At 33.0% G+C, this 25,981-nt stretch overlaps 1 protein-coding gene across 6 annotated transcripts in view; it reads left to right on the plus strand.

The window, feature by feature from the left end:
- LOC129808023 (fibronectin type-III domain-containing protein 3a) overlaps positions 1 to 25,185 on the plus strand; it is a 191,039-nt gene extending 165,854 nt beyond the window's left edge. For all 6 annotated transcript variants that reach the window (XM_055857674.1, XM_055857679.1, XM_055857678.1 and 3 more), the window contains 3 exons: positions 1,440 to 1,997; positions 7,386 to 8,468; positions 17,745 to 25,185. In XM_055857674.1, coding sequence (XP_055713649.1) covers positions 1,440 to 1,997; positions 7,386 to 8,468; positions 17,745 to 18,167 — 2,064 coding nt within the window. In that variant the 3' untranslated portion in view covers positions 18,168 to 25,185. The remainder of the gene's footprint in view (positions 1 to 1,439; positions 1,998 to 7,385; positions 8,469 to 17,744) is intronic.
- The last annotated feature ends 796 nt before the right edge of the window (positions 25,186 to 25,981 follow it).

A 25,981-nucleotide genomic window follows, 5' to 3' on the forward strand; every position in this document is an offset into this window, starting at 1 on the left:
CTATTTCACAAATTTTCACTTTTTTTCAAATTTAGAAAGCCCATGGTATTTCTTTAACTTGTTTTTGACAACTGTAGAAGTTTGGTCATTTTTACTATTTATAAAATGTGTTTAGATATAATACAAGTTAATAATTCAAATAATATCCTTATAGTAATTATATATTCCAGTCTTATTTAAATCATAAAAAAATTTTATTACGAAAAAAGGCATATTATTATTGTTTCAAAGACAATACCATAACTCAATCTTCGCATCATTTTTTTTTCAAACTCTGATTATTTGTAAAAACAAGAACATTTACAAAAACATTCTCTAAAACATTTCTAAATAGATTTTTGTTGGTGGAAATTGGCTGAAAATATGAATTTAAACATTTTTTATAATATCGATCGATAAATAAAAATGTTCGTATGTGCTTAAAAATCTAATTTAAACTCAATCTTGATGCATTTACTGAATTTCGTAAGTTGAAAGCTTGTTAAAGGCACCAAGAAGACTTTCTTTGAAGAACATTTCCAGGACTTCATAGTTCTGGCATACCTTTTAGATCAGGAAAATTTCATGTAATCGAAATTAATATCCCTTTTTTTCTCGAACGTTTTGCATATATCTATCCTACTCTTTTGAATTCTTTTTCTTCTTCTTTTGAATGTCACATTAAATTCAATTTAGTTCAATCTAATTTTGAATGCCAAACGTTTGAGAAAGAGAGGGATGTGAATTTTAATTTCACGAAATTTTCCTAATCTAAAAGGTGTGCCAGAGATATCAAGGTCTGAAAAGTTTTAATTCAAAGTCCTTTCCAAAAATTTCATATTGAACCGATTTTAATAATTTTTAAAACCGATGTGGAAAACTTGAGAGATTCTCTTAAATCTCTTCTAAGACGACATTGTAGAAGAAAAGTTGATCAAAAGCTTCCACAAATTGAATGGATTTGACGTTTTTGAAAAGTTTATAAGACACCCAGAAAAAACAGTAAAGTTTCCCAGGGGAATGTTGGCAGGGTTCGCACAGAGTGAAAATTCAAACAACGCAAATTTTCTCTTTGTTTGCAAAGAGCTAGTTCGTCATTTCTTAGTCATAAGATAGATCATTATTAAGCTCATGAAACGAGATGAGAAATGGTAAGTCAGCTCTTTGCAAACAAAGAGAAAATTCGCATCGTTTGAAGGTTCACTCTGTGTAAACCATGCCTACATTCCTCCATTTTTGTTTTCCTGAATATATTAGTTAAATTTTTATTTTTTAAATTATTTAATATTATGTGTAGAAGATAAGGGCAGCGACCCCTCTCTGTCCCTTACTCACTATGCCTTTGCTCTTGATTAATTCTCATCTGAACACTTTGTAAAAAAAAAAAAGCTTTGAAGTGCAATAAACCTTCGTCGGATAGACTTTTAGATGTAACCGGGATATTTTTTTCGTTTCGGTAGGTGGGTTCGTCACCGTGGAGTGACGAGGTGATCTATAGGACTCTACCGGAACGTCCAGGACGTCCGGGAAAACCACAAGTTAAGGGTAAAATTCACGCGACGAATTTCAAAGCGAAATGGGATCCACCGTCTGATAGAGGCGGGTCGGAGATTAAGATGTACTACCTGGAGATCAATGCTGGAGCTGGATTCGAGCGAGTGTACATGGGAAGTGAGACAGAAGCCATCTGCGATCGCCTAAGTCCGGGCACAACGTATCAGATAAGGGTATGGTGTGAGGGTGTGGCTGGTCCAAGTGCACCCTCAGAACCATGCACAGTGACCACGGAGGCTGTAGCTCCAGTGGCACCATCGGCGCCATTCTGTAGTACGCCACCTGGTCCCTATGCCACGGTTTTGCGCTGGGAACGTCCGGACTACAATGGCGGAGCACCAGTGACTGAGTATGAAGTGGAAATGGAAGGTGGAGTGCCCAGGCAGAGGATTGCGGTGTACAGGGGCAAGGATACGCAATGTGTGGCCAAGGATCTGTCACCGGGAGAAGTCTATGTGGCACAGGTAAATTTTCTTCAATATATCCTACAATTACAAAAACTTTTCACAGTATGCAGCAGCCATAAATTCATTTAAACAAAGTTTTGTGGGCCAAGTTCATCTTTATCTTATTTTATCAATTTAAAAATTTCATATCAAAATTGTAGAATTAGTGGTATGTCGTATTGGATAAATTCCTAGATCAGCATTGAGTTTTATTGCAGTAAAAATCATTTGTCCACGTCAACAGGTTAATTAAATATCTCAGCTATGCTGAAGTTATATCTTTTTCACACTGATCATTGACAGATAATGAGATAATTGGAATGTAATTGCCATTTTCCACACGTAGTAATTTGCCATTGATTAATTGGAATCCAATAGTTCTTTTCAGAATTTAATACAATCTTTTTTTAGACAAACAAATTTAAAAAAAAAAACGAATTAGGGTAAGTGTACCAAATTTCGGACAGCTTGTTATTTCGGTCACTTTTTTTGTTCCTTAAAATTTCCATGAATTTTTAGTTTTTGCATACTTTTAAAAGTGTCTCTTCGACGAACGAGATTATGTAAAAAAGACTTTGGAAGAAATTCGGAAGGGCAAGGAACTATGAGATTCAAGGTGGCCGAAATATGCCACCTATATTGCATATTTCGGTCACTATTTAGGTCAAGGTTCCAAGCAAAACTCCTTAAAAAGAAGTAACAAAAAAATTCAAGTTGCAAAAAAATATTACATTTTAAACTTAAGACTTTGGTGCTTGCGTGCAACTATGCCGAAATTTGGAACACTTACCCTATTATAAGCATTTTTTTTGCATTTTCGACGATCAAAATTGCGAATATGATCTATTTGTTTTTAAATATTCTTCTCTTTAAAGAAAAAGCATCATCTAGTTTTTGAAATATTCGACATCGAAATTTCGAAAATCGATTGCAGAAATTGGGTTTCTCGGGTTTCGCGATGCAAAAAATGGGTTTCTCGGGTTTTGCGAAGCGTTTCTCGGACAATTGACGAGAGTTTCTCAATATGAGTTACCCCTTGGGATCTAGTCATTTTTTCTAGTTTTTAAAATCCATCGCTTTCAAGACTTTAATTTTTCCTTTATTTTTGTTCGTCAAACATTTTCCCCACGATATTTCTACAAAAATTAATGTAAAACTTTATAAAATGGAACTTAATTTATTAATTATATTTAAAAATAAAATTATTAAAAGATGTTAACCTCAAATTGGTCAAAATAAATACACTAGCGCTAAATTTATTGAGTGGAATTGTATTTAGTTCCAGCCTATAAAACAAAATTCTATTATAATTCTAAAAATACTTGGAATGAAAAATCAAAATGTCGATTTTTTATGTTGGCATGAAAAGACGTTATGGCTTACGTATGAATTTTTTTCGAGACTTCTTTTTTTATTGAGTTTCTTTAAGGACAATGGGGTAGAATTATACTTATTTCCACCATTGTATTTCCGGGTGAACCGTTAGATCTTCGTGTCTCGTTGTGCCCAGATCGGGGAGCCGCAATCTTTACAACTCTCTTTTTGTTGACGGAGTTACTCTCTGAAATGAACTTTCTAGAGAGGAGAAACGACGGCTTATCCAAACCTTTTTGGCAACTTAGTTTGCTTTTTTCTCCTTTTGCCTAAACATCAGAAAGATTTTTATTCAAATGATGCAGATGACTTATGCAACTTGAGAAAGAGCATTTCCACCCTTTGGCTCTGGAGGTTTGTCAGTAACGCTAAGATGGCGGTGGATGCAAGCATTGCTTTCTGACAAATCTGTATCCTTTTTCTTCTGCTTTCAAGAGCACTAGTTGAAAAGCATTGTTATTAATAAATATATCAAATATACTGTGGCGACCAAAATAAGAGAATCACTTTAAATAATACCCTTAAATAAATTTAAGGGTAAATAAACAAAGCTTATATTTCTTTAACTTTTGTATTTTTTTGCAATTTGTTGATATAATTTTGAAGTAGAAATCTTCAAATTATTAAAATCGTAGAATAAGGGTTGTTTTGGCCGCTAGAGGTCTTTGTTTTACCCAGAATACGTTAATAGTGAAATTCAGTTCGGTCAAAAAAATTCGAAAACTGTCATTCATGGTTTCTAAATATGGCTTTATTTAAACTTTTTCTATTTATAGACCACATTATTTAATTTCAATGAAAGTGGTCCTATCGTGTTTAAACCAAATTTCACTATTGATGTATTCTGTGAAAAATAGAGACCTCTAGCAGCCAAAATTATACTTATTTGACGTAAAGTAATTATTTGAACATTTCTAGGGTGGAGTAAGTACTTTTGGCCACTTTAAGGTTTCATGTGCTTGTAATTTTGATAATCTTTATTTAAATAAAATGATTTTTTTTACAAAGATACCTCAAAGCCGTTTCTTCCTAATAATCCAAGAGAATTCACATTTTTTTTTTGGATATTGTAGTGAAAAATGCATTTTATGCAACTACACTGAGAAGAAAGAGAGGGTGCAATTAACTTTTTTTCCTCACAACTTTAACACTTCTTAGGTGTAAAAATATATCAACATTTTTTAATGTTAATTTTACACATTTTTAAGGGTAAAATAAACATGAAAAGGGTAACTTTAACCCCCAATACACCTAAAAAGGGTACTATTTACACCGATTTTGGATCAATACTGCAGGGTAAAATAATCATTTCCGGAATGTTATTTTAACTTTTTCGGATTTCTCTCAGTGTATGCATGTATCAGTACTTTTGGCCACTTTGTAAGCACTTTTGGCCACTTGCTTCCAATAGAATTTTAATAAAATAACAGAAGAAATAGCTCTCGAAAACTTTCACAAATACACAGCACAAGTTCTATTCTTATTTAACACCAATTTTATGTGATTATTAGAGTATTTTAAAAGACTTTGCACATTTTCTATTTGTTGTAAAAATCAGTCAAAAGTCACGATTGGTTTTACTTAAATCCGCGAAGTGCGCTACGTGTAAAATGTATGGGAAAATGAATGGCCAAAAGTACTTACACAGCCGAAAAAAATTAGCTCTTTTGGCCACATTTGATTTTCATTTAATTTGTTAGAAAATCTTATTAAGGATGATATCACAATAAAATTTAGTTAATTGAGAAATGGACTTTCATTGAATAACATCAAATATTTTCATCAAAAATATGAAATAATGCAAAACAATTTCTCTTAACATTAACAAGTTTCTTAAGAATCCCATGTTTTTTTAGTGATTGTTTACCTTGTCGAGAATTTCTTTCAATAACTTAGAATTAATCAAGTCGATACATAATCAAATATGGTTTTCTGATTCGTTAGATTAGAGGTCACGAAATAAGACCCATTTTCCTGTTCTAAATAAACTCATAATTGCCTTACAATGTGATTTTACTTTAGGTGGCCAAAAGTGCTTACATGGCCAAAAGGGCTGACTTTACCCTATATCAAAATTATTTTAACGAATTGGAATAAACAAAAATGCTAAAGGAAAAATTGTGGTATTAGCGGAGCTGATTCTATTATTTTGGCCGCCACTGTATATACAATACAGTAGACTCTCTCAAATTCGGGCATATGGAACCAAAATGTCAGCCGAATTAGATAGAAATTCGGGCGACAAACTTTTTGAAATGCAACGATTTTTTATTCATGTGCATATAGATATTGAGTTTACACACTCATATATAACGTAAATTGCATGGAAATCCCTGAATAATGCAAAATCACATCAAAACTAAGACAAACCATGCCAAATTTGAGCAGTAAATGGTGGAAAGCGAGACACTTAAGAAAAAATTAAATTTCAAATCCATTTTTAAACTGAATAAATAATTATTTTTTACCATTTTTTTGTAACATGGGATTCTTTGACAAATATTTTAACAGAATCTTATCAGTTGTTATTAAATATTGCAACCGAATAATCGGAAAATTCACGGAAATTAAAAAATAACACATTTTGAAAAGATGGACAAAATTTTGGAAAGTTGGACAAAAACTTTTGGAAAGTTGGACATAGTGATTTTAATGACACAATATCATACAAAATATGTAGATAATCAAATGTTGAGGGTTTTCTCTGTATACTTGCACATTTGATGGTTATGCTAATCCCTCCTTTATGTCCGGGTAACAGTTGAGGAACGCTAATTACCAAGAACTTCTTGGACGCCCAACCAAAAAGAGGTTCTGTAAATTTCACAGACGCCTCGCGCTCTCCAGCAGTTATAGCTTTAAAGCGGATGCAATTTTTAACACATTTCAATTCCCCATCCGTCCAAATTCTTTTCCACTTGCTTTGGGAGTTCTGTAGAGGCTCCTATTTGTCTTTCTCCAGGAGTTTTTGCGATATTTACTATACATTCTGTCAGAAAAAGTGGTCTTCGGAATCTGGAAATCTTTGCAGCCTTTTCCAGGAGATTTTCTCCTTATCAGCTGCGAACTTCTGTTGCAACTATTACTCCGGATACTTAAGGATCTTTGTCGTTCTTGTTAACATGATTTCACTGCACAAAACCACCAAATTCATTCACAAAATCAACTTGTCCAAGATTTCATAAAACTTGTTTTAAAAGCAACGCGAAATTAAATCACTTTTCTATTCTTTTTAAATGTAATATTTCACAAATATTTTTTATTCACCTTTTAAATGGATGTATATCCTTCGTTTTTCACTTCGGACTTAACAATATTTCACAAATTATGACGAAAAATCAAACAAAACACTTTGATATTTTCCTAGCAACTTCCATAAGAAACAGAGAAAATGACAACTACCGTGTCAAGGTTATGAATATCACGCATGCAATACACTTTTTAAATTCTTCTTGCAAGTCACCCTTTGATTGTTTTATAACGATTTTTGCATTTTTAACTTCTCAAATAATCACAAAATTAGGTTTAATAATCTTTTTATCGAATATTGAAATATTTAATTGATTTATTATCAAGTTTTTAAGGAGGTGTCTCACATTCCACACTGCTTTGTCCAACTTTGCAAACTGTCTCGCTTTAGGCCAATTACCCTAGTATGTAATCATCCACAAGAATCGGTTTTTTTATCAGTTCTGAATAATTAAAAAAACATGGTTTTTCACAGAACAGTCATATACTGCTTTGGGTACTCAGAGTCCCAAAAGAGACGAAAGAGTTAATACATCCTAAAATGAATAAATATTTAAAACCAAAATGAATTCATTGACTATATTCGAAGATTACATACATAATTGTAATTAATTTGTTTGCTTGGCCGAAATTACACTCAAAGTGGCCGAAATTAGAAGCTGGCCGAAATTTGGCACACTTGCCCTGAATTCGAACAGAAAATCGCACGATTTGCTATACTTTTATGCAGAAATCGTGTGATTTTGCGATTGGCATTATCGTTTTATGCAATTAATTTTGCAGGTGCGTGCCATAAATCGCATTGGAGCTGGTCAGTGGTCCGAAGAAGGTACTTTTGTGGCTGGAGCTGCTCCACCAGGAATCCCTGGACGTCCAGATGTGACCATACGGTCGGCTACGCATCTGACAGTGTCGTGGGAGGAGCCGGCCACAAATGGTGCTTTTATCTCGGAATATCGACTGGAGAGTGCCGTGAATAATCAGGAAGATTGCTACAATATCGCCTATCAGGGAGTTCAGACGATGGCTGAGGTGCGAAATCTCATGCCATTCACCACCTATTTCTTCCGCGTCAGCGCCACAAATGCCGCCGGCACGAGTGGTTTCTCAGCTCCAATCAGCACAAGGACACCCGCTGCTGCTCCCAATGCTCCCATCATCGAGTCATGTGACATTACGTCCACCGAAGTGACGGTATATTGGCGTGCTCCCGACTGCCATGGTAGCCCTATTCGGCATTACAATATCGATTGTGCGGACAGGGTGATGGCTACGACGGATGCAGTGACGGAATACTGTATTGGTGATCTGCAACCCGAAACACTGTACAAAATCAAAATTCAGGCTGTGAATGAGATTGGTGCTGGTCCACTGTCCAGTGCACTTCGTGTCACAACACTGCCCCTACCCCCAAAGCCACCGAGGCTCGAATGTACGGCGGCTGGGCATAATTTTGTGAAGCTCAAATGGGGCGATGGGCGAAATGTTGACTTTACGCGCTACCACGTGGAAATGATGAACAATCGCAATCGGGAATTTGTTACTGTGTACACGGGCACAAATTATACGTGTCGCGTGCCAAAGCTGCAGGAGCAGGCCACCTATGTGTTCCGGATATGTGCTGAGACAGATCATGCGGGTATTGGGGATTACTCGGACGAGGTGGCATTTGAGACGACGGCCGCTGTACCTAGTAGTATCAAGTCACCGAGAATCTATGAACCGGCGGCTGGTTCTGTACCGGTCAATGACAGTAGCAATTGTGATCATATACACGTGGAGTGGCAGCACAGCAAAAACACCTTTCCCGATCCAGTTGAGTACATTCTCCAGTGCACACGAAGCAGAGAACAAGACTACAAACAGGTGAGTTTATTAATTATTTTTATTTGTTAAAATCTCGTAATATAGATAAATTCGAGAGGAAATTTAGATTTTTGAAGACTGTGAAATTTTTTTTATTTTACTTTTTGAGATTTCAGATCAATTTTGATTAAGGCCTCTACACATTAGGAGCAATTTTCGTCAAAAATTGCATTTTTGACAGAATTTTGACGTTTCTACCTACAACAATGCGGACGATTTCCTTCAAAAGAACCATTTTTGACGAAAACTGCTTACAATGTGTAGACGCCCTTAATCTAAACAAAATTTAAAAAAAAATATTTATTTTGCTGAATTTTAGTAAAATCAATCTGTAAGAATTAATCGAAGTGAAGTCCCCTGAATTTACTTTAAACGTCTTTATTTCCTGAAATTTTCTAGTCTTCTAAAGAAATATCAAACCCGAGACACTTATACTCTAGACACACTTACGACTTAACCCATTCCTTACCATGGTATTATACATCATACACAATTTGAGTGATTTTTGATGATTTATTCCTGGGCAAGTATTATCCGAATTGCTGTTGGGAATGGATTTTTAGTAACTTTTTTTCTTTAATTTCTTGGGAAAAATATTCCGACAGACATTGGAAAGCATTTTGTTATTGTTTTCTTGCTTCGCGGAAGGTCATGCAAAATTTTTGCTCAAAATGGCGGACGGAAAATACGACATCCCTTCGAATTTGTTAAAATTGGCCTCTTTTCTCTTTCCTAATTTGAATTCTAGTTACCAATTTGTTTTTTTGGATAGTTACTCTATCTAAAGCAGTAGAGTTTGTTGTGAATTAATGAACAGAATTTAAATTCAGTGACCGTGAAGACGTGTGTTTGACAGGGGCTCCCCGCGCCTCCATATGAGATACAAAATTTTTCTTTTCAAAAAATTCATCTACTAATCTGTAGGAAACTAATCCCAAAATATGAACATTCTATCTCAAGTAATTCTGGTACATTGACTGAATGGGTTAATTATTTTTATTTATGAAAATCTCGTAATATAAACAAATTCGAGAGGAAATTTAGATTTTTGAAGACTGTAAAGTTTCTTTTATTTTACTTTTTGAGATTCCAGGCCCTTTTTGTTTACTAACAAAATCACAAAAAAAATTATTATTTTGCTGATTTTTTTAAATCAATCTGTGTAGAATTAATCGAAGTGAAGTCCGATGAATTTGTTTTAAACGTCTTTATTTCCTGAAAATTTATAGTGAGTGATCTAAAGAAATCTCAAACCCGAGACACTTACACACTAGACACACTTATGATTTAAGCCAAGACACGGCTTAAGTAATTACATATAATCAAGAGCTTTGCGGAATGCTCGAACTCACGAGAAAGAGCTATCCGTGTATTATCTTTTCGCATGTTTTTTGAGTACATACCGCTTTACTACCCACTGAGAAAAAAAGAGGGTGCGATTAACTTTTTTTCCTCATAACTTTAACACTTTTTAGGTGTAAAAATATATCAAAATTTTTTAATGTTAATTTTACACCTTTTTAAGGGTAAAATTAACAAGAGAAAGGGTAACTTTAACCCCTAATACACCTAAAAATCATAATATTTACACCGATTTCGGATCAATACTGCAAGGTAAAATAAACATTTCCGGAATGTTATTTTAACTTTTTCGGATTTCTCTCAGTGCCGACTAAAACGATTGGTAAATTTAAAAACTCATTCCGAAATACGAAATTGCTTAAGAAAAGTAGGTTTTAGAATATTTTAGCATGAGTAACAAGCTTTTGAATAAATAAAAAAAGTAAATCCGAGAAATGTAAATCATTTGCGAGTGCGACGGGTACTATACCGACTCATGACCGATTAAGTCCTATGCAGACGTGTTGGAAATTTCAAGATCTATCAAGAAAATCCTATTTTAAGCAAATCATCATCATCATCATCATTATAGGCTTCACGGGCGCGCGGCGGCCAGGCCATATGCATTTTAAGCAAATCAGTTGTAAAATACGCCCTTTAAAGTGGTTAAACTTTGATCATCGAAAATTCGATATCGAAATGGTTTTCGTACATAGGTGTCTAAGGACGAAATATTTGCCTTAACTACCTCCAAAACATATTCGAAAATGAAAGAAATTGTAGGAGCCGTTTTCGAAACAAACCAATGAAGCATAGTTTTGTAGGGGATCAAGGGGGATGGGAAGGAAATTCCGGATTCACCTTTAACTGTTTTTCTTAAAGAGCCCTATTAATAAAGCCAGTAAATCTACCCAATTAGGATTTTTTATTGAAAAAGGACAATTTCTTTTAGCTTCATAAAATTTTTGGTATAGGGGAGAGTGGGGCAAAGTCACAAAACGGATATTTTATTTTTTTACAAGCTACTCGAGCGCTTCAAAAATTTCTAATTAGCGCAGTTTTATAGGAAATTTACAGCTCTACAACCTTGTGAAAGTCATTTTTTCTCTATTTTGTAAGGAAATACGTTTATCGAGCCAATTTCTAAAAGGTAATTTTGTGACTATTCTCAAAAATGCTGGTGAAAATAGTACCAGACAATGGATATTATCATATTTTGATTCGCTTCATTACGGGCTTCCGTAAATTTGAAAAAATACCTAGAGAACATACTTTCATAGAAAATTTATTCATCTACACCTTTGTAAAACACCGTTTTCTCTGCGAGAAAAGTGAGAAAACGAGAAAAGCGCTTTTCAAGCTATTTTAGAAAAAACACAAAAGACTGCAAATCGTTTGACCAATGCAAACAACAAGCGGCGAGACATGATAATGACGTTTCTTTTCGCCGTGAGGCATCAGAAATTGCTTCAGTTTTTCTTACTTTTTGCTCCATACGTTTTGTTACTTTTTACCCCAAGTACCCATTTTTAATAAAAGGATTCCTGGAAATAAGAATCTTCGTAAAATTCTATAATAGATAGCGGATTCGTATTCAAAAAATCCAAATTATTTAGAAAATATTCACCAGTGCATCAATTTTGGGAAAAAAGTAGGTAATAATTGTTATCTTCTGCAAGGAAAATATTTCAAAAATATGGCTAAAAATTTCGATATTTTTTTTATTTTCTGAATTCCTTGTTCGAATTCTAAGAATCTTAAGACATTGAAAAAGGTCTATGGAGGCTATCTATAGAAAAAAAATTTGAGCCGCTATCTTTTTTATCTTGGAAGATATTGAATTTTGAATTTTTCGGCAGTTTTGGCTACAAAAACGATACAATTGCTCAGGTTTAACATACTTTCGACTTATATCAAATTTAAAAAATTGAGATTTCCAGATATTTTATAGAAAAAAATCTACAATAATTTAATTTGAAACACTTCTAAGTTTACCTTGAATTCTATTGAGCCGCAATGTCTCACACCGCTCACAACAGAAAATATAAGAGTCAATATTAATTCAAGAACCAAATTGCTTATCTCGTCAAGAAGTTGTTGCGTCTCAAATGAAACACATCCATACATCCAAAATTTCAAGCATACCATTTGCATTAATTTGAATTTCAATCTGTGAGTAGATTACACCAATTTCATATATTTGCTATTTATAGACGAAAAATTTAATCACTAACCCTCCCCCCTCTCTTCTCGACCTATCTCTTGTACAAAATGAATAAATTGGCACAATTTAATTGCAACAGATAATTTACCCTCTACCAGTGAAACGTGATTTATTTAATTTTCGAATGAAAGCACATTTTGCAAATTTGTCACAACAAGAAATGAATAATATAATTAGGTAGAGGATAATTGAAACTTTATTGCAGGGTTTATACTAACAAACCATGCTAATTTAACCATCTTATTATGATAAATCAAATTCTGCGTCTTTGTGAAATTTCTTTAGGCCTTGCTTTTGTTAATGTCTTCTTCTTTATGCAGAATTATTGACAGTGAGATAACAAACAATTATACTATTTGCCATTTAAACAAAATTGATTCAATGTTGAATCATTTGAAAGCTCAAAATAGTCATTTATTTATAGAGAAAAAAGAATCGAAGGAATACTCCAAGAGTGTTCTGCATGACCAGCCTCAAAATGGATAAAATTATTCCGTAGGAAAAAAAAAACCGTATTGAAAAACTCTTATTAACTTTCTTAATTATTTAATTTTCTCTACCGATCCTGAAGCTCTTTTAACTGAAGCAATTTATTTGGGGTCACTAACCATTTTACTAAATAAAATGGGAAACATCTGCGTAATATATGAACTTGGTGAATTGTACTGTAAATACAATTAATTTATAGAGGAAAGTGCCCATGCTTCGTACGATTTCAAGCTTCGTTATGACTAAATTTCACCTGTGATTCTCAATAATTGTGACTAATCGCACCCATATTTTAAAAGCAAGGATAAGTGCCCTGTTTTTAAAATATAGGGGAGACTGGGGTAAAAAATCACAAAACGGATATTTTATTTTTTTACAAAAAATTCTAATTAGAGCAGTTTTATAGGAAATTTACCGCTCTACAACTTTGTGAAAGTTATTTTTATCTATTTTGTAAAGAAACACATTTTATCGAGCCGTTTTTAAAAGGTAATTTTGTGATCATTCTCAAAAATGCTGGGACAAATAGTATCAGGCAATAAATTATCACATTTTTATTAACTTTATTACGGGTTCCTGTAAATTTAAAAAAACCTAAAAGACATATTTTCATAGAAGATTTATTCCTCTGCACCTTTGTAGAACAGCGGCTTATCTATCTGAACGAGAAAAGCGCTTTTCAAGTCATTTTCCAAAGGCTATTTTTGGCAAAAATTCTATTCAACGATTCTGAAAAGGTGAAAATGGTGAATTGGGCGAGATGAATTTCACGAAATCTGCCGAAGAGGTGTCGAGTAAATGTCACTTAAATGCAGAATAAAAACAAAGCAAAAAAAAAACAATGGAAAGTGTTTCTTGTTCTTTTTAAATTAAATATCTTCAGTAAAATTCGGCAGAAATTTTATCCTCCTGAATTGGACTGTGTGAATTATTTTCTTTTTGGATCTTCATCACCGTCACTGTCTACAAAAACAAGCGGCGACACATAGCAATGACGTTTCTTTTCGCCGTGAGACATCAGAAATTGCTTCGGTTTTTGTTACTTTTTGCCCCATACCTTTTGTTACTTTTTGCCCCAAGTGCTAATTTTTAGTAAAAGTATTTCTGGAGAAAAGAATCTTTGGAAAATACTAAAATGTATAGCTGCTTCGTATTCAAAGAATCCAAATCATTCAGGAAATATTCACCAATGCATCCATTTTAAAAAAAATTAATAGGTAAAAATTGGCCGTAAGAAAAATATTTCAAAAACAGGTCTAAAAATTTCAATATTTTTTATTTTCTAAATTCTTTGTTCGAATTCTAAGAATCTTACGACGTTGAAGAAAGTCTATAGAGGCTACTTGTGGAAAAAAAATTAAGCCGCTATCTTTTTATCTTGGAAAATATTGAATTTTCAAATTTTCGATTTGTGACTTTTTGCCCAGTCTCCCGTATTGTGGAAAAAATTTCTCATTACGAAGCTTGGATGGAATCGTACGAAGAATGGGCACTTTCCCCTAAAACTAATTAAATTTTCCCAATATTCCATTTGAGATTCTCCAGAGCAATTCTCATGCTCAACATCAAATATCTTTCAGCATCTCTAAAATTCAACAATAACTGCATAATTTTTGTTATAACCGCATTTTAGATGTACCCAGATAAAATTGAATCAAAGGGTAAATTAGCGTTTACGCTGAATCTGCCAAATAGCTCTGTAATTTAAAAGAACAAGAAGGATCCACGAGAAACGTGAGAAAATTGATGAAATTCACGATAAATATCATCATATGAATACAACACGTTAATATTGAGTCTACAATATTTTTCTTCTAATACAGTAAAATCCAAGAGAAATTATTGAAAAAAGACTGTTCAAATCCAGATGAAAAAAATACTCTTTGTGCACAGTAAATCACATTTTGATTTATAATGGCAATTTCTCACACAAAAATCCACCTCTATATTTATCTGAAGAGAAAAATACTGAGAAAGAGCAAGATACGCATGTCAAAATGGATTGTAAATTTATACAAAATTAATGTGAATTGCAGGAAAAACTACGGAGTAAAACTTTCTTCACATGCTGAGAAAATTTAATGAGATTCGTCACACTCTGTGTGGGGTGTTGTACTTTTTTCAGAACAATAGTTATTTTGTCTTTAGTGTACTTTTTTACCTCTTCAGCTCGTGATAAAATTTGTTAATCACATTTTTTTTAACCTGACTTAAGCACAAATTCTCACACTGGAAGATTAATCGACTTTTAATTGTTTCATGTGTTAAAATTTTGCATTCCGTTTATATACGTAGGAGAATGTTCACAAGAATGTTCAACAAAGATATCATAATAATATGGAGAAAAAAAGATTCTAATAAGAAAATAGTTAACGCTCACAAAAAACTAGTAAATTCTCGTTTGTGCTTGAAACTCTTTGAATATGACTCCCTTCTTTATTCGCTGTTAAATGAGATGTTAGATGAGCTTGATCACATATAAGATTAATATTAATATTAAGAAAAACCGGAGAGAGACGTATATAGTATGTAAAATTTCAAATGGAAAATCACGTGTGTTAGAAAGAGTACACTCTAGTGGAGTAATACGATGAGTAAGATATTACTGTTCGTATTAATTATACTTTCTGAATCATATTAATAAACGCAATTCGAGCAATTTTTCATGGGTGTCAACTGTGATTCGATCAGTTTTCGAGCGAAACACAAGAGAGAGGCAAGATAAAGCACTTGCTATCCTTTGTTAGCATTCTCGTAGTTCAGAAATAATCTTAATATTAATCTTATATGTGACATGGACATGACAAATTTCAAATTTCGTTTGAATCTCAGAAGAGCTTTTTCGAAAATTTGATTCTGTAGCCATGATATTGCCATTCGTGCCATTGTCAAAAGTCCCATATTCGAAATTTCTGGCAGTTCAAATGACAATGAATTTTATTAAAAACAACCATGACGGAGTATTCAAGTATATCATTGTTTACAATTAACTGAGGTTCTTTACTGACTCTCCTGACCCGATCTAGAGACAGAGTAAGAAACTTAATTATCAAATGTCCATATCTCCAGTTTTAATTGTCAAAATTTGAAAATTTTGATGATTTGGAAAGCTATCGTTAAATGCTACTCTTTTAACACCCTAATATCGTTCGATTAATTGAAAAACCGATTTTCGAAAATTCGATGTCGAATATTTCGAAAAGTAGACGATACTTTTTTCTTTAGTTTTTAACAGTTTTAAAATTGTAGAAGCAATAAAAATCGCCATAAACAACAAAGGCCTTGCTTTGCAATATTCCCGCTCTTTCGAGACAATTGTCTCCTTTTTAGGACCAGAACCTCTGAGGGTCGTGAAGAGAATGCGTGTGGAGAACCGCGTAGAAGTCTTAGCGGACAGTCTCGTGCAGTACAGACGTGTTTAGGGATCCCTTTTTTTGTTTATAAGCCGGTCCATTCCCCATTAAAATAAATTGTTAATTCGCATTGTCCTCACAATATTTTGTTCCTCGGTGGCAGCCAAAATCCCGAACGCCACAATCCCGAAAAGGCCAAGATCACAAAAGCCAAAATCCCGAATTTTTAAAATCCTGAAAGGGATGAAATTATATGGAGGGAAATGTTTAGAATAATTTCTTAAGACACAGATTTCCTTTTGCCCCCAGCAAGCGCGGGTAAAATAGTGAGAGTAGCTGTGACACTTTTAAGGATTCGGGATTTTGCCTTTCGGGATTTTGGCGTTCGGCATTTTGACCGGGACCCGTTGTTGTTGACTGATGGGTTCCCTGAGTTCCTAGAAAAATATATGAGTTCCTTGAAAAAATGTATGGGTTCCCCGGATTCCCTGAGCAGTTTCCTGAAAAATGTATTGGTTCCCCGGGTTCCCTGAGAGTTCTCTGAAGAATGTATCGGTCCCCGGGTTCCCTAAAAAAATATATGGGTCCCGCAGGTTCCCTGAGAGTTTCCTGAAAAATGTAAGGGTCCCCCGGATTCCCCGTGAGTTCCCTGAATAATGTATTCGTTCTCCGGGTTCCCTGAGAGTCCACTAAAAAATGTAAGGGTCCCCCCGGGTTCCCTGAGAGTCTCCTTAAAAATGTATCGGTCCCCGGGTTCCCTGAGATTTCCTTGAAAAATTTCTGGGATCCCCGTTTTCCCTAAAAACATGTATGGGTTCCCCGGGTTCCCTAAAAAATGTATGGGTTCCCCTTAAGTTCCCTGAAAAATGTATGCGTTCCCTGGTTTCCCTGAGAGACCCCTGAAAAATGTAAGGGTCCCCCGGGTTCAACGTGAGTTCCCTGAATAATGCATACATTCCCCGGGTTCCCTGAGAGATCCCTGAAAAATGTATCGGTTCCCCGGGTTCCCTAAAAAAAAATGTATGGGTTCTGCAGGTTCCCTGAGAGTTCCCTGAAAAATGTATGGGTCCCCGGGTTCCCTGAGAGCTCCCTAAAAAATGTCTGGGATCCCCGGGTTCCCTGAAAAAACGTATGGGTTCCCCGGGTTCCCTAAAAAATGTATGCGTTCTCCGGGTTCCCTGAGAGTCCCCTAAAAAATGTAAGGTTCCCCCGGGTTCTCTCAGAGTTCCTTGAAAAATGTATGGGTGCCCCGGGTTCCCTGAGAGTCCCCTGAAAATTGTATAGGTTCCCTGAGTTTTCCGTGAGTCCCTCGAGTTCCCCGGGCTCCCCGTGACTTTCCCGAGTTCCCCATGTGTTCCCTACTGGTTAGATTGACTCGAGTTCCCCGAAATGAGTTACCCCTTGGTATTCTGGCATATATGATCCGTGATTATTTGTTTGTCGGCAACAGCCGTGTAGACCAATTTTTAGGAGAAATATATAATTTAATTAAACTTTATAAATCACTTCATTTTAAAAATGTCGCCTTTTCACTGAGAAAAAAACGGGGGTGCGATTAACTTTTTTTCCTCATAACTTTAACCCTTTTTATGTGTAAAAATATATCAACATTTTTTAATGTTAATTTTACACCTTTTTGAGGGTAGAATTAACATTAAAAAGGGTAACTTTAACCCACAATACATCTAAAAAGCATAATATTTACACCGATTTCGGATCAATAAGGGTAAAATTAACATTTCCGAAGTGTTATTTTAACTTTTTTGGATTTCTCTCAGTGTTTGGCTTACATACAAATATTAGAAGGCAAGAAAGAGGTGCAAATGGAAATCATTTGTTATGTTTTTTTTTTCGTGTGCCTCGTTGCAGATCTACCGTGGTCCAGAGACACGTTTTACAGTGGAGAATCTGGAATGTGGTGTGGAGTATTGCCTTCGGGTGTGCCCAGTACGCCTTATGGTGACGGGTGAATGTCTTCCGGGGAGTTTTTCACCTGTGCTACGTCACACTGTGCCACTAAAGTCAAAAAGTGTAATTGATTCAAATGCAATTGCTGGGGCACATGGACTAAGTGGTGGTGCTCCAGGGGCATCTGGTGGTGTCACAAGTCAGGCATTTGATGATAATCTGTCCAATGCTGGTGCTGTCCAGAGGATTCTCGGTCGAGTCACGACAATCTATTCATCCCGAAGGAATTTCACAGATCAACAGAAGGCCATCATTATAGCAATTTTTCTTATGATTGGAAGTGTTGTTTTAGCCTATGTCGTTAAACTTTTTAATTTCAGCTAAAATGGGTTTATTTCTCGTTAAATACACATCCACATCCACAACAAAAGGTACGTGAAAATTTCTTAAAGAAAAAAAAATACTAAAGGGAGAGAGAGGTTTTGGGAATGGTTTTGAGAGAAGGTAGAACAAAAATTGCAAAATATCTGAAGAATCTTTTGTGATTGTCTCATTTCGTGTTAACTTTAGTGGACATTCTCTATTATGCTCTTCCAAAAATTTATTTATTGCATAAATTTCGTTTTTTTGTGCTCTTTTTTTTGCTATGAAAAAAGAGGGGGGAATTACTGTGTTTGTTTGAAAAAAAAGGTAATTTTGAAAATTGCCTTTTAATTGATTTTAGTTCAATCAAAAAGAAAATCTTATTATACTCTACTTGGTTGACCGAAAAGCGTTCTTATTCTCGCAATGAAAGATAAGAAATAACGAAGAAAAAAAATTACTTATGAAAATATTTATGCCAATTCTTGTTGCAATTTCTGTGGGCTTTAATGTAGAAAAAGAAAAAGAAATAGAGAAAAATTAATGATGAAAAATTGAAAAAACATGATACAAAGTCACGTTAAAATGATTTTTCAAATTGAAACATATTTCAAGACACTCTCTCTAAACGTTGATAAAAGAAATTATAAGGACACATACTAAAAACAAATCTGTAATAAAAGAAAATTGATATAGTTAATATAGCGACAGTGGGATGGATGAGAAACAAAAAGTTAAGTTTTTCTTTAGTGCAAGAGACGAAAAAAAAACTGCAAATTGGGATAAAAAAAATATTCTGGTCTACACTGTTCTTATTTCAATTTAATGAATAAGACGATGAATAAGAAAATAAATTTAAAATAAAAAAAGATGTTAGTGAATTATGTGAATTGATGAATAAGTTAGATGGCAAAAAAAATATTGAATCTCTCTTATTCAATTTAAAAGATGAAAAAACAATGATGATCAAAATGGTATAAAAAAAACGTAATAATAACTGAAACAAAACAATGTTTAAGGGGTTTTGGAGGAGGTTTATATATAAAATGAAAAAAAAAATAGTTATAGTATGGTTGCGATTTGTTTGTTTATTATTTTTTTTTAATTTTTAAGAAGGTGCTATTAACTAAAGTCTAGTTCCATTTTCAATCTCATTGAAAGAGAAAATTTAAGAGAGAAAAAGAGAGATGAAGGGAAGAAAAAAAACACAAAATAATTATAGTGACAAAAAAAAATATTAAAAAAAATTATACAAAAAAAGAGGATGAAGATTTATCTAGTTTTTTTTTTTTAAATGGGAAGAAAATGCAATGATATGAGATTGTGAGAGATGGTCAAATGATTTCTTTTTTCCAATTTTTCTTCAATGCAACATTGAGCGCGCGCGCGGAAAAATGCGAAAACACTTTCTTACCACGAAAAAAAAAGAAGAAAATGACTAAATTGCACTAGATAAAATTTTTGTCGGGGCTTATGTTTAACAATATTATATATTATATATAAATTATATATACAGGTAGTTTTTTAATTAAAAATGAGAAAAAGAAAAAAAGAAAAAAATGAACAAGTGAGAAAAAAGATTTAAAAAAAAATAGTAAAAAAGAATCCTTTTTTATACGAATGATGAAACTATATTGAATAGTAAAAAAAAAAAACAAGAATAATTGTACCTACAGAACTTAGTGAAAGCAACAAACAAAAAATCTACATAATTGTAATTATTTCAATGGTGGAAAGATCCGTGTTGTCTCAAAAAAAAAAAGAATCATTAGCATAGGTTTTATTTTTGCTACATCTTTTTTTTTACCTATTTTGTTATATTTCTCTCTTTATTTATCCACACAAAACTACTCAAAAAATATGCAGAGAGGGAGGAACAACAGATAAAATCACTGAGCGCTTCTTTTTTTTATGTTGACTCTTCTGTGCAAATATTATTGCAGAAATTTGCAAATTAGCCAATTATCTTAATGGACTACTTACGGACGTAACGTGGATTTCGTGCTGCATTTTTTCTTTATTATTTATTTGAAAACTTTGAAAGGAAACAAGGAAATTATTTTTTTCTTAAGACCGTAATGGCCAAGTGTGAATGGCTCAAGGGGGAGAGTTGCGTGATGACATGAAAAATTTCTCACAAGGTTTTTGTTTTTCAAATCATTGAAATCAAAATTTTAAGCATATTGGCCTCAATTCCGAGATCAATATGTCAAGATCAATATGTCAAATCTGTCAAATGTCTTGAAATCTTGGAATCCAAGACACAAACCGTGTGGATATCAAGATTTGCAATTCTGAAACCAATGGCCTCAATTCTGAGATCAAGATCAAGAAAATTTCAAGATTTTGGTATTCTGAAATCAGAAAATCAAGATCAAGATGTCAAATGTCTTGGAATCTTGGAATCCAAGACACAAACCGTGTGGATATCAAGATTTGCAATTCTGAAACCAATGGCCTCAATTCTAAGATCAAGAACAAAATCAAGAAAATTTCAAGATTTTGGTATTCTGAAATCAAAAAATCAAGATCAAGATGTCCAATCTGTCAAATGTCTTGGAATCTTGGAATCCAAGACACAAACCGTGTGGATATCAAGATTTGCAATTCTGAGACCAAGATCAAGATTAAGAAAATTTCAAGATTTTGATATTCTGAAATCAAAAAATCAAGATCGAGATGTCAAATCTTTCAAATGTTTTGGAATCTTGGAATCCAAGACACAAACCGTGTGGATATCAACATTTGCAATTCTGGAACCAATATTTCAAGATTTCAAGACGTCGAATTTCTTGTTTTCTTGAAATAATTCCAAGAACCTCTCGAATGTGCTTGGAATTTTCAAGATAGTAACAATTTGAAGAGTTTCATGTGGAAATGACTTTTGATGAGGAATATTTCTATAAGAAATGATACGAAAAGAGAATTACTTTGAAAAATATTGTATTTGATCTTGTAATTTAATCGAAATGGTACGTATTTCTAGATGTGTACAATCTAGATATCTGCAAAATAATCACATCTTGCATAAGCATTTCTTGATTTATCACAGGTCACAAGTTTAGTTTGCACTTCCTGTACTCCCGTTTATGGCCCCTCATTTATCCTTTAATACGTCCTATAATTAATTTTCTTATTTTATATGGCGAAATTTCAGAAATGACGTTTCGTTAAGTGTGGAAAACCTTAAAATCTTGGTTCTTAGCTAAGACATTTTAAGTTCCATAAATACTTCGCGTCAGAATATGAAATCTTGATTTTGGAAATATTTGACAGCATGAAATTTTGATCTTAATTTTGGCCATTATTCCTAAATTTATGATAATTTTACGAACTGAGTGTAAACAAAGAAAAGGAAGTTCGAACGTTTAAACCGACGAGTTACACAAAAGTGAGAAATTTCATCAAAAGGACATTTATTTTAATGAAATTGCAATGGAAACGTTCTGCCATTCTGAAATTTCCCAAAACTTCACAAAAATCACTTATCGCAGCAAACGTTTACGCACTGTTGCTGACATCCTTGACGATTGAATTGAATATAATGCCTCAATGTCTTTCGCCGTCATAGATGTCAATTCAACATGTGGTTGCCCTTTCCTTGCATTTTCGACGAGTTTCTTTGCGAGTCCGCTCTAGGAATACTTTGTGAATATTTAACGTCACAACAATATTTATGATATTTTATAGGTCTTATCCTCGGAAGCCTAATATCTAATTAAAAAAAAACTAGTGTTTACAACTACCCCATGTTTACTACTGCCCCAATATTCTCTGAAACATTTCTTTATGGTTTTGGCACACCTTTTAGATCGGGTAGATTTCATATAATCAAAATTGGCATCCCTTTTTTCCCAAATGTTTTGCATATGACTAATTAATTCTTTTGCACTCAAAATTCGATTGAACTAAATTTAATTTAGTGTGATATTCACAAAAGGAAGGAGAGTCCAAAAGACTGGGATAGATATATACAAAACATATTTGAGAAAGACAGAGATGTTGTAGTGCCGTGGTATTTAAGGAAATCTAAACTTTTTTCCAAGTGCACGACCACCTCAGGAAATCCTCCAGTCGGATCGGTTCAGCGGATGATGAATAACAAATATATTGAGCACCAATAGTATTTATTTCACTCCTTTGGATTACAACCAGTGCTCTCAAGAGAAGTCACTGGCAACTGAACAATTACACTAATTTCGGCAGCCCTTTTATACCATAATTTCAGCTATAGAAGACACTATTCTCCAATCATTGAACCCTATTTTTCTTACTGCTGTTTGCGTTATACCCTTTTTTTATTTTACTATTGGTTGTGTGCTATTTTTGTCTCCATTTTTCATACTGCACTTGCACCCACGAGATGTGGACATCTCATAAATTATGATCGTAAATTATCTCTGCGCGATTGTTCCTTATTTTTTTTTGTCATTCTCCAAGTGAGAATTTCTCCATCGAACACTTTTTAATTTCTCTTTGGTCTTGATCTTTGTCAACTCCCATAAATTATCTTCGCAGAGTGATCCCATAGAATATGGATCATTACAGATCATCTTAAATTCCATCAAATAATTTTACAGAGTGATCCATAAGATTTGGATCACTACAATGTGTATTTCGATTTTATGAAATTTTATCGATCTAAAAGGTGTGCCAGGGGCATTAAGAAAATATTTCAATTCAATATACAAAGAAAAATTAAAACTTAACGTTTTATTTTACGAAATCACACAAAATACTGCGAAATTGTTCTTTGTGGCTCTGGCACACCTTTTGGATCAGTCAAATTTCATGAAATCAAAATTCGCGGCCCTTTCTCAAAAAGATTTGCATAAGTCTGTCCTACTCTTTCGGTTATTATTAATTGTGTCGGGGTATACTAAATCCCGCGATGTAGATACTTCTTCCATGCCCCCGGTGTTGTTGGGCAGAGGCGGTGCATTTTATTATGTTTTATTCAATACGGAAATATTTATTCCTGGCATTCAGTTGCTTGCACCGGGCGGGACTCGAACTCACAACTGTGAGAGTCGAGTCAGAGATCTCATCCGCCCAAGAGCCAACGATCTTGCCTATTGCGCCACTAAAATCCCCAGTGTTTTTGAGACATTTCGGTCTCAAAATTGGACTGAATTAATATTAATTTGGTTTGATGTTCAAAAGAAGAAGAAGAGTGCAAAAGAGTAGTATAGACTTATAGAAAACCCTTGAGAAAGAAAACGATGTGAATTTTGATTTCATGAAATTTTCCTGATCTAAAAGGGGGGTCGGAGTCATTATGAATCATATTTCAACATAAATTGAAGGTTTCTACGATGCCCTATTCGCTTAATTTTTGACCATCTGACATAACTCTCCCCCTTTAAATCTTTCTTTTATTTTGGTATTAAATTATTTGTTTTTTATAGAAAAGAAATTGCAGCATTTTTTACAAGGTGAGTAAATCATATTCAAGAAAAAAAAATCACATTTCCTGTTTCTTTTCATTTTCTTTTACAATGATAAATTTACAAAGAAGAAAAACACTTTTCAATGGTTATTCCATCCGTACAATGGCCTATTTGTAGAAAAAAAAATTATTTAAAATGTTTAAAAGTAATTTAAAAAAAAAAGTGAAACGATAAATGAAATTCTAACAATGAACAAGTCACTAGGGGGAAGGTAAAAGAGAACCGCGTAGAAAAAAAGTTGAAAAAATAAAAAAAAAATATGAAGAAATAATAGAAAATATTTTTTGAGTAATATATTTACACGACAAAAAAAACTAGAGATCATTTAATTTTTTACATTATCTCTTGTGCAATATACATATAAATATTTTTTTTTTGTTTTGTTTTAAATAAATGCAATTTTCTTTTAGGAAGAATGACGTAATTTAAAGCGTGTGGATGAAAGAGAAAGAGAGTAAGGAATTTTTATTTTAGAATGCGTAGGAGATGAAGGTGGATCCTAAGAAAACCGAAGAATTCAGTATTTTATTTAGTTTCAGAAGAAAAAGAGAATCTGTTTTTTTATTTTATTTTTCTAACATCTTTTATACAACAGCTACTAAAACGAAACATTCCATTTTTTTTTTAAATAAAGAAACATACGATTATTTTTATTTTTTTAAAAATTATACACAAAAGAAATTTTAATGAGGGAAATGCAGTGAAAATAGTGTCTAATATTACTCAAAAGTGTTCCATGACAGCGAAGAAGAGAAAAAATGATTTTTTTTTTTTGGTTTTTTTTATCTTCTAAAAACGCAAAGAACATGACGATAAAAATTGCACGATAGACAAGAAAAATAAAGTGTAAAAAATACAATAAAACTGCTCACAAATTTTATTCTTTCCAAGATTTTATTTTTTATTCAGCTCGCTAAATATTTTTGTTTTTTTTTATTTAAAAAAAAATCAGAAATAGATGTGAAGATTACCTTATAAAAAAAAAGATAAAGTCGTAAACTATTCCAGAATATACCAAAACAAAATTGAACAGTATTGATGATGGAAATAAAATAATTAATGAAGCTAAATAATTAAAGAAAAAAAAATGTGCATGCTATTAAGACAAACGTGAAAAAAACTCATTGCTATTAAATGTGAAAAAAAATAAAATTGTGTAAAACTCACATAAAAGAATTTCAGTGGATCTTTTGTAAAACCTCTAATTGTGTGACGATAATCAAAATTTTACTCTTCAAACCCAGAAAGAAAAAGAAAAAAATAAAAAAATAAAAGTAATTGTTAAAGAAAAAAAAATCTCCTCTAGGAAGAAACGATAAAGAATTTAAAACAGATGAAATTTCCAATTATACACACATCAAAATATCCTAAATATTTAAAATGTAAGTGGACAAAAAAAAATTAATGGCATAATTAAAGAGAAAAAAATAGTGAAATGATGAAAATAATCACACATTTATTCGCATTTTAATCCGAAATATTTGGGGCGCGGGGAATGAAGAATTGTGACAAGAAGTGAAATATTTATGACAATTTTTAGGCAAGTGAAATAAGAAAAAAAAATAAAGTGAAAACTACAAAAAAAAGAACGAGTCAAGATTGAAAATGTTGCTGAAAAGAAGACGGAAGAAAATATTTTGAAGAAAAGGATGAGAAGAAACTGAAGAATGTATAGAGTTTATGACTATAGAACGCGAAGAAAAAAAGAGATGAAACACAACTATAAAAACAATTTATTGTGTACGATTTATTAATTATTAATAAATAATTAACAATATATGATGGAGAAAAAAAGCATAAAGTAAAAAATCTATATATGTTATGTAAGACATTACAATATTGATTATAATTATATATATAATTATGAAAAACTATTAATAAAAGAATATATAAATATATAAATATATATATTTTATGTAAAAAATATAAATAAGTCTTTTATTTTCAACGAAAAGGTTGATGCACTTTTCCCGATTTTCTAGGGAAATTTCATACGAATTTTCCCAACATTTTCTCTACAACATTTCTAAAATTTCTCTAAGACATCTCGGCAGAATTATATCCTTAAGTAAAAAACTATTTCCTATGATTATTTCCATGAAATTCTTAAGAAATTTCTCTTTCTATATAACTTTTCTTTATTAGATTCATCTCGACTGAAATGTAAAGTGGAAATAAATTTTACAGAGACAGACTAGTGAATTTGTCATCCTTTCTCCCTAGGAAATTTCCTAAAGATTTCCCCAAGAAATCATGAGAAAACTTTGGAAAATCCGAAAAAACAAAGGGAATATTTCCCATTTAAATAATTAGGGACCTTCTTAATAAATTTCCATAGTTTACCAAGAATCTTTCAATGCTGATTCCCCTTAAATTCCCATGGTA

This window comes from Phlebotomus papatasi, chromosome 3 (genome assembly GCF_024763615.1).
Source record: "Phlebotomus papatasi isolate M1 chromosome 3, Ppap_2.1, whole genome shotgun sequence".
Classification (NCBI taxonomy): Eukaryota; Metazoa; Arthropoda; class Insecta; order Diptera; family Psychodidae; genus Phlebotomus; species Phlebotomus papatasi.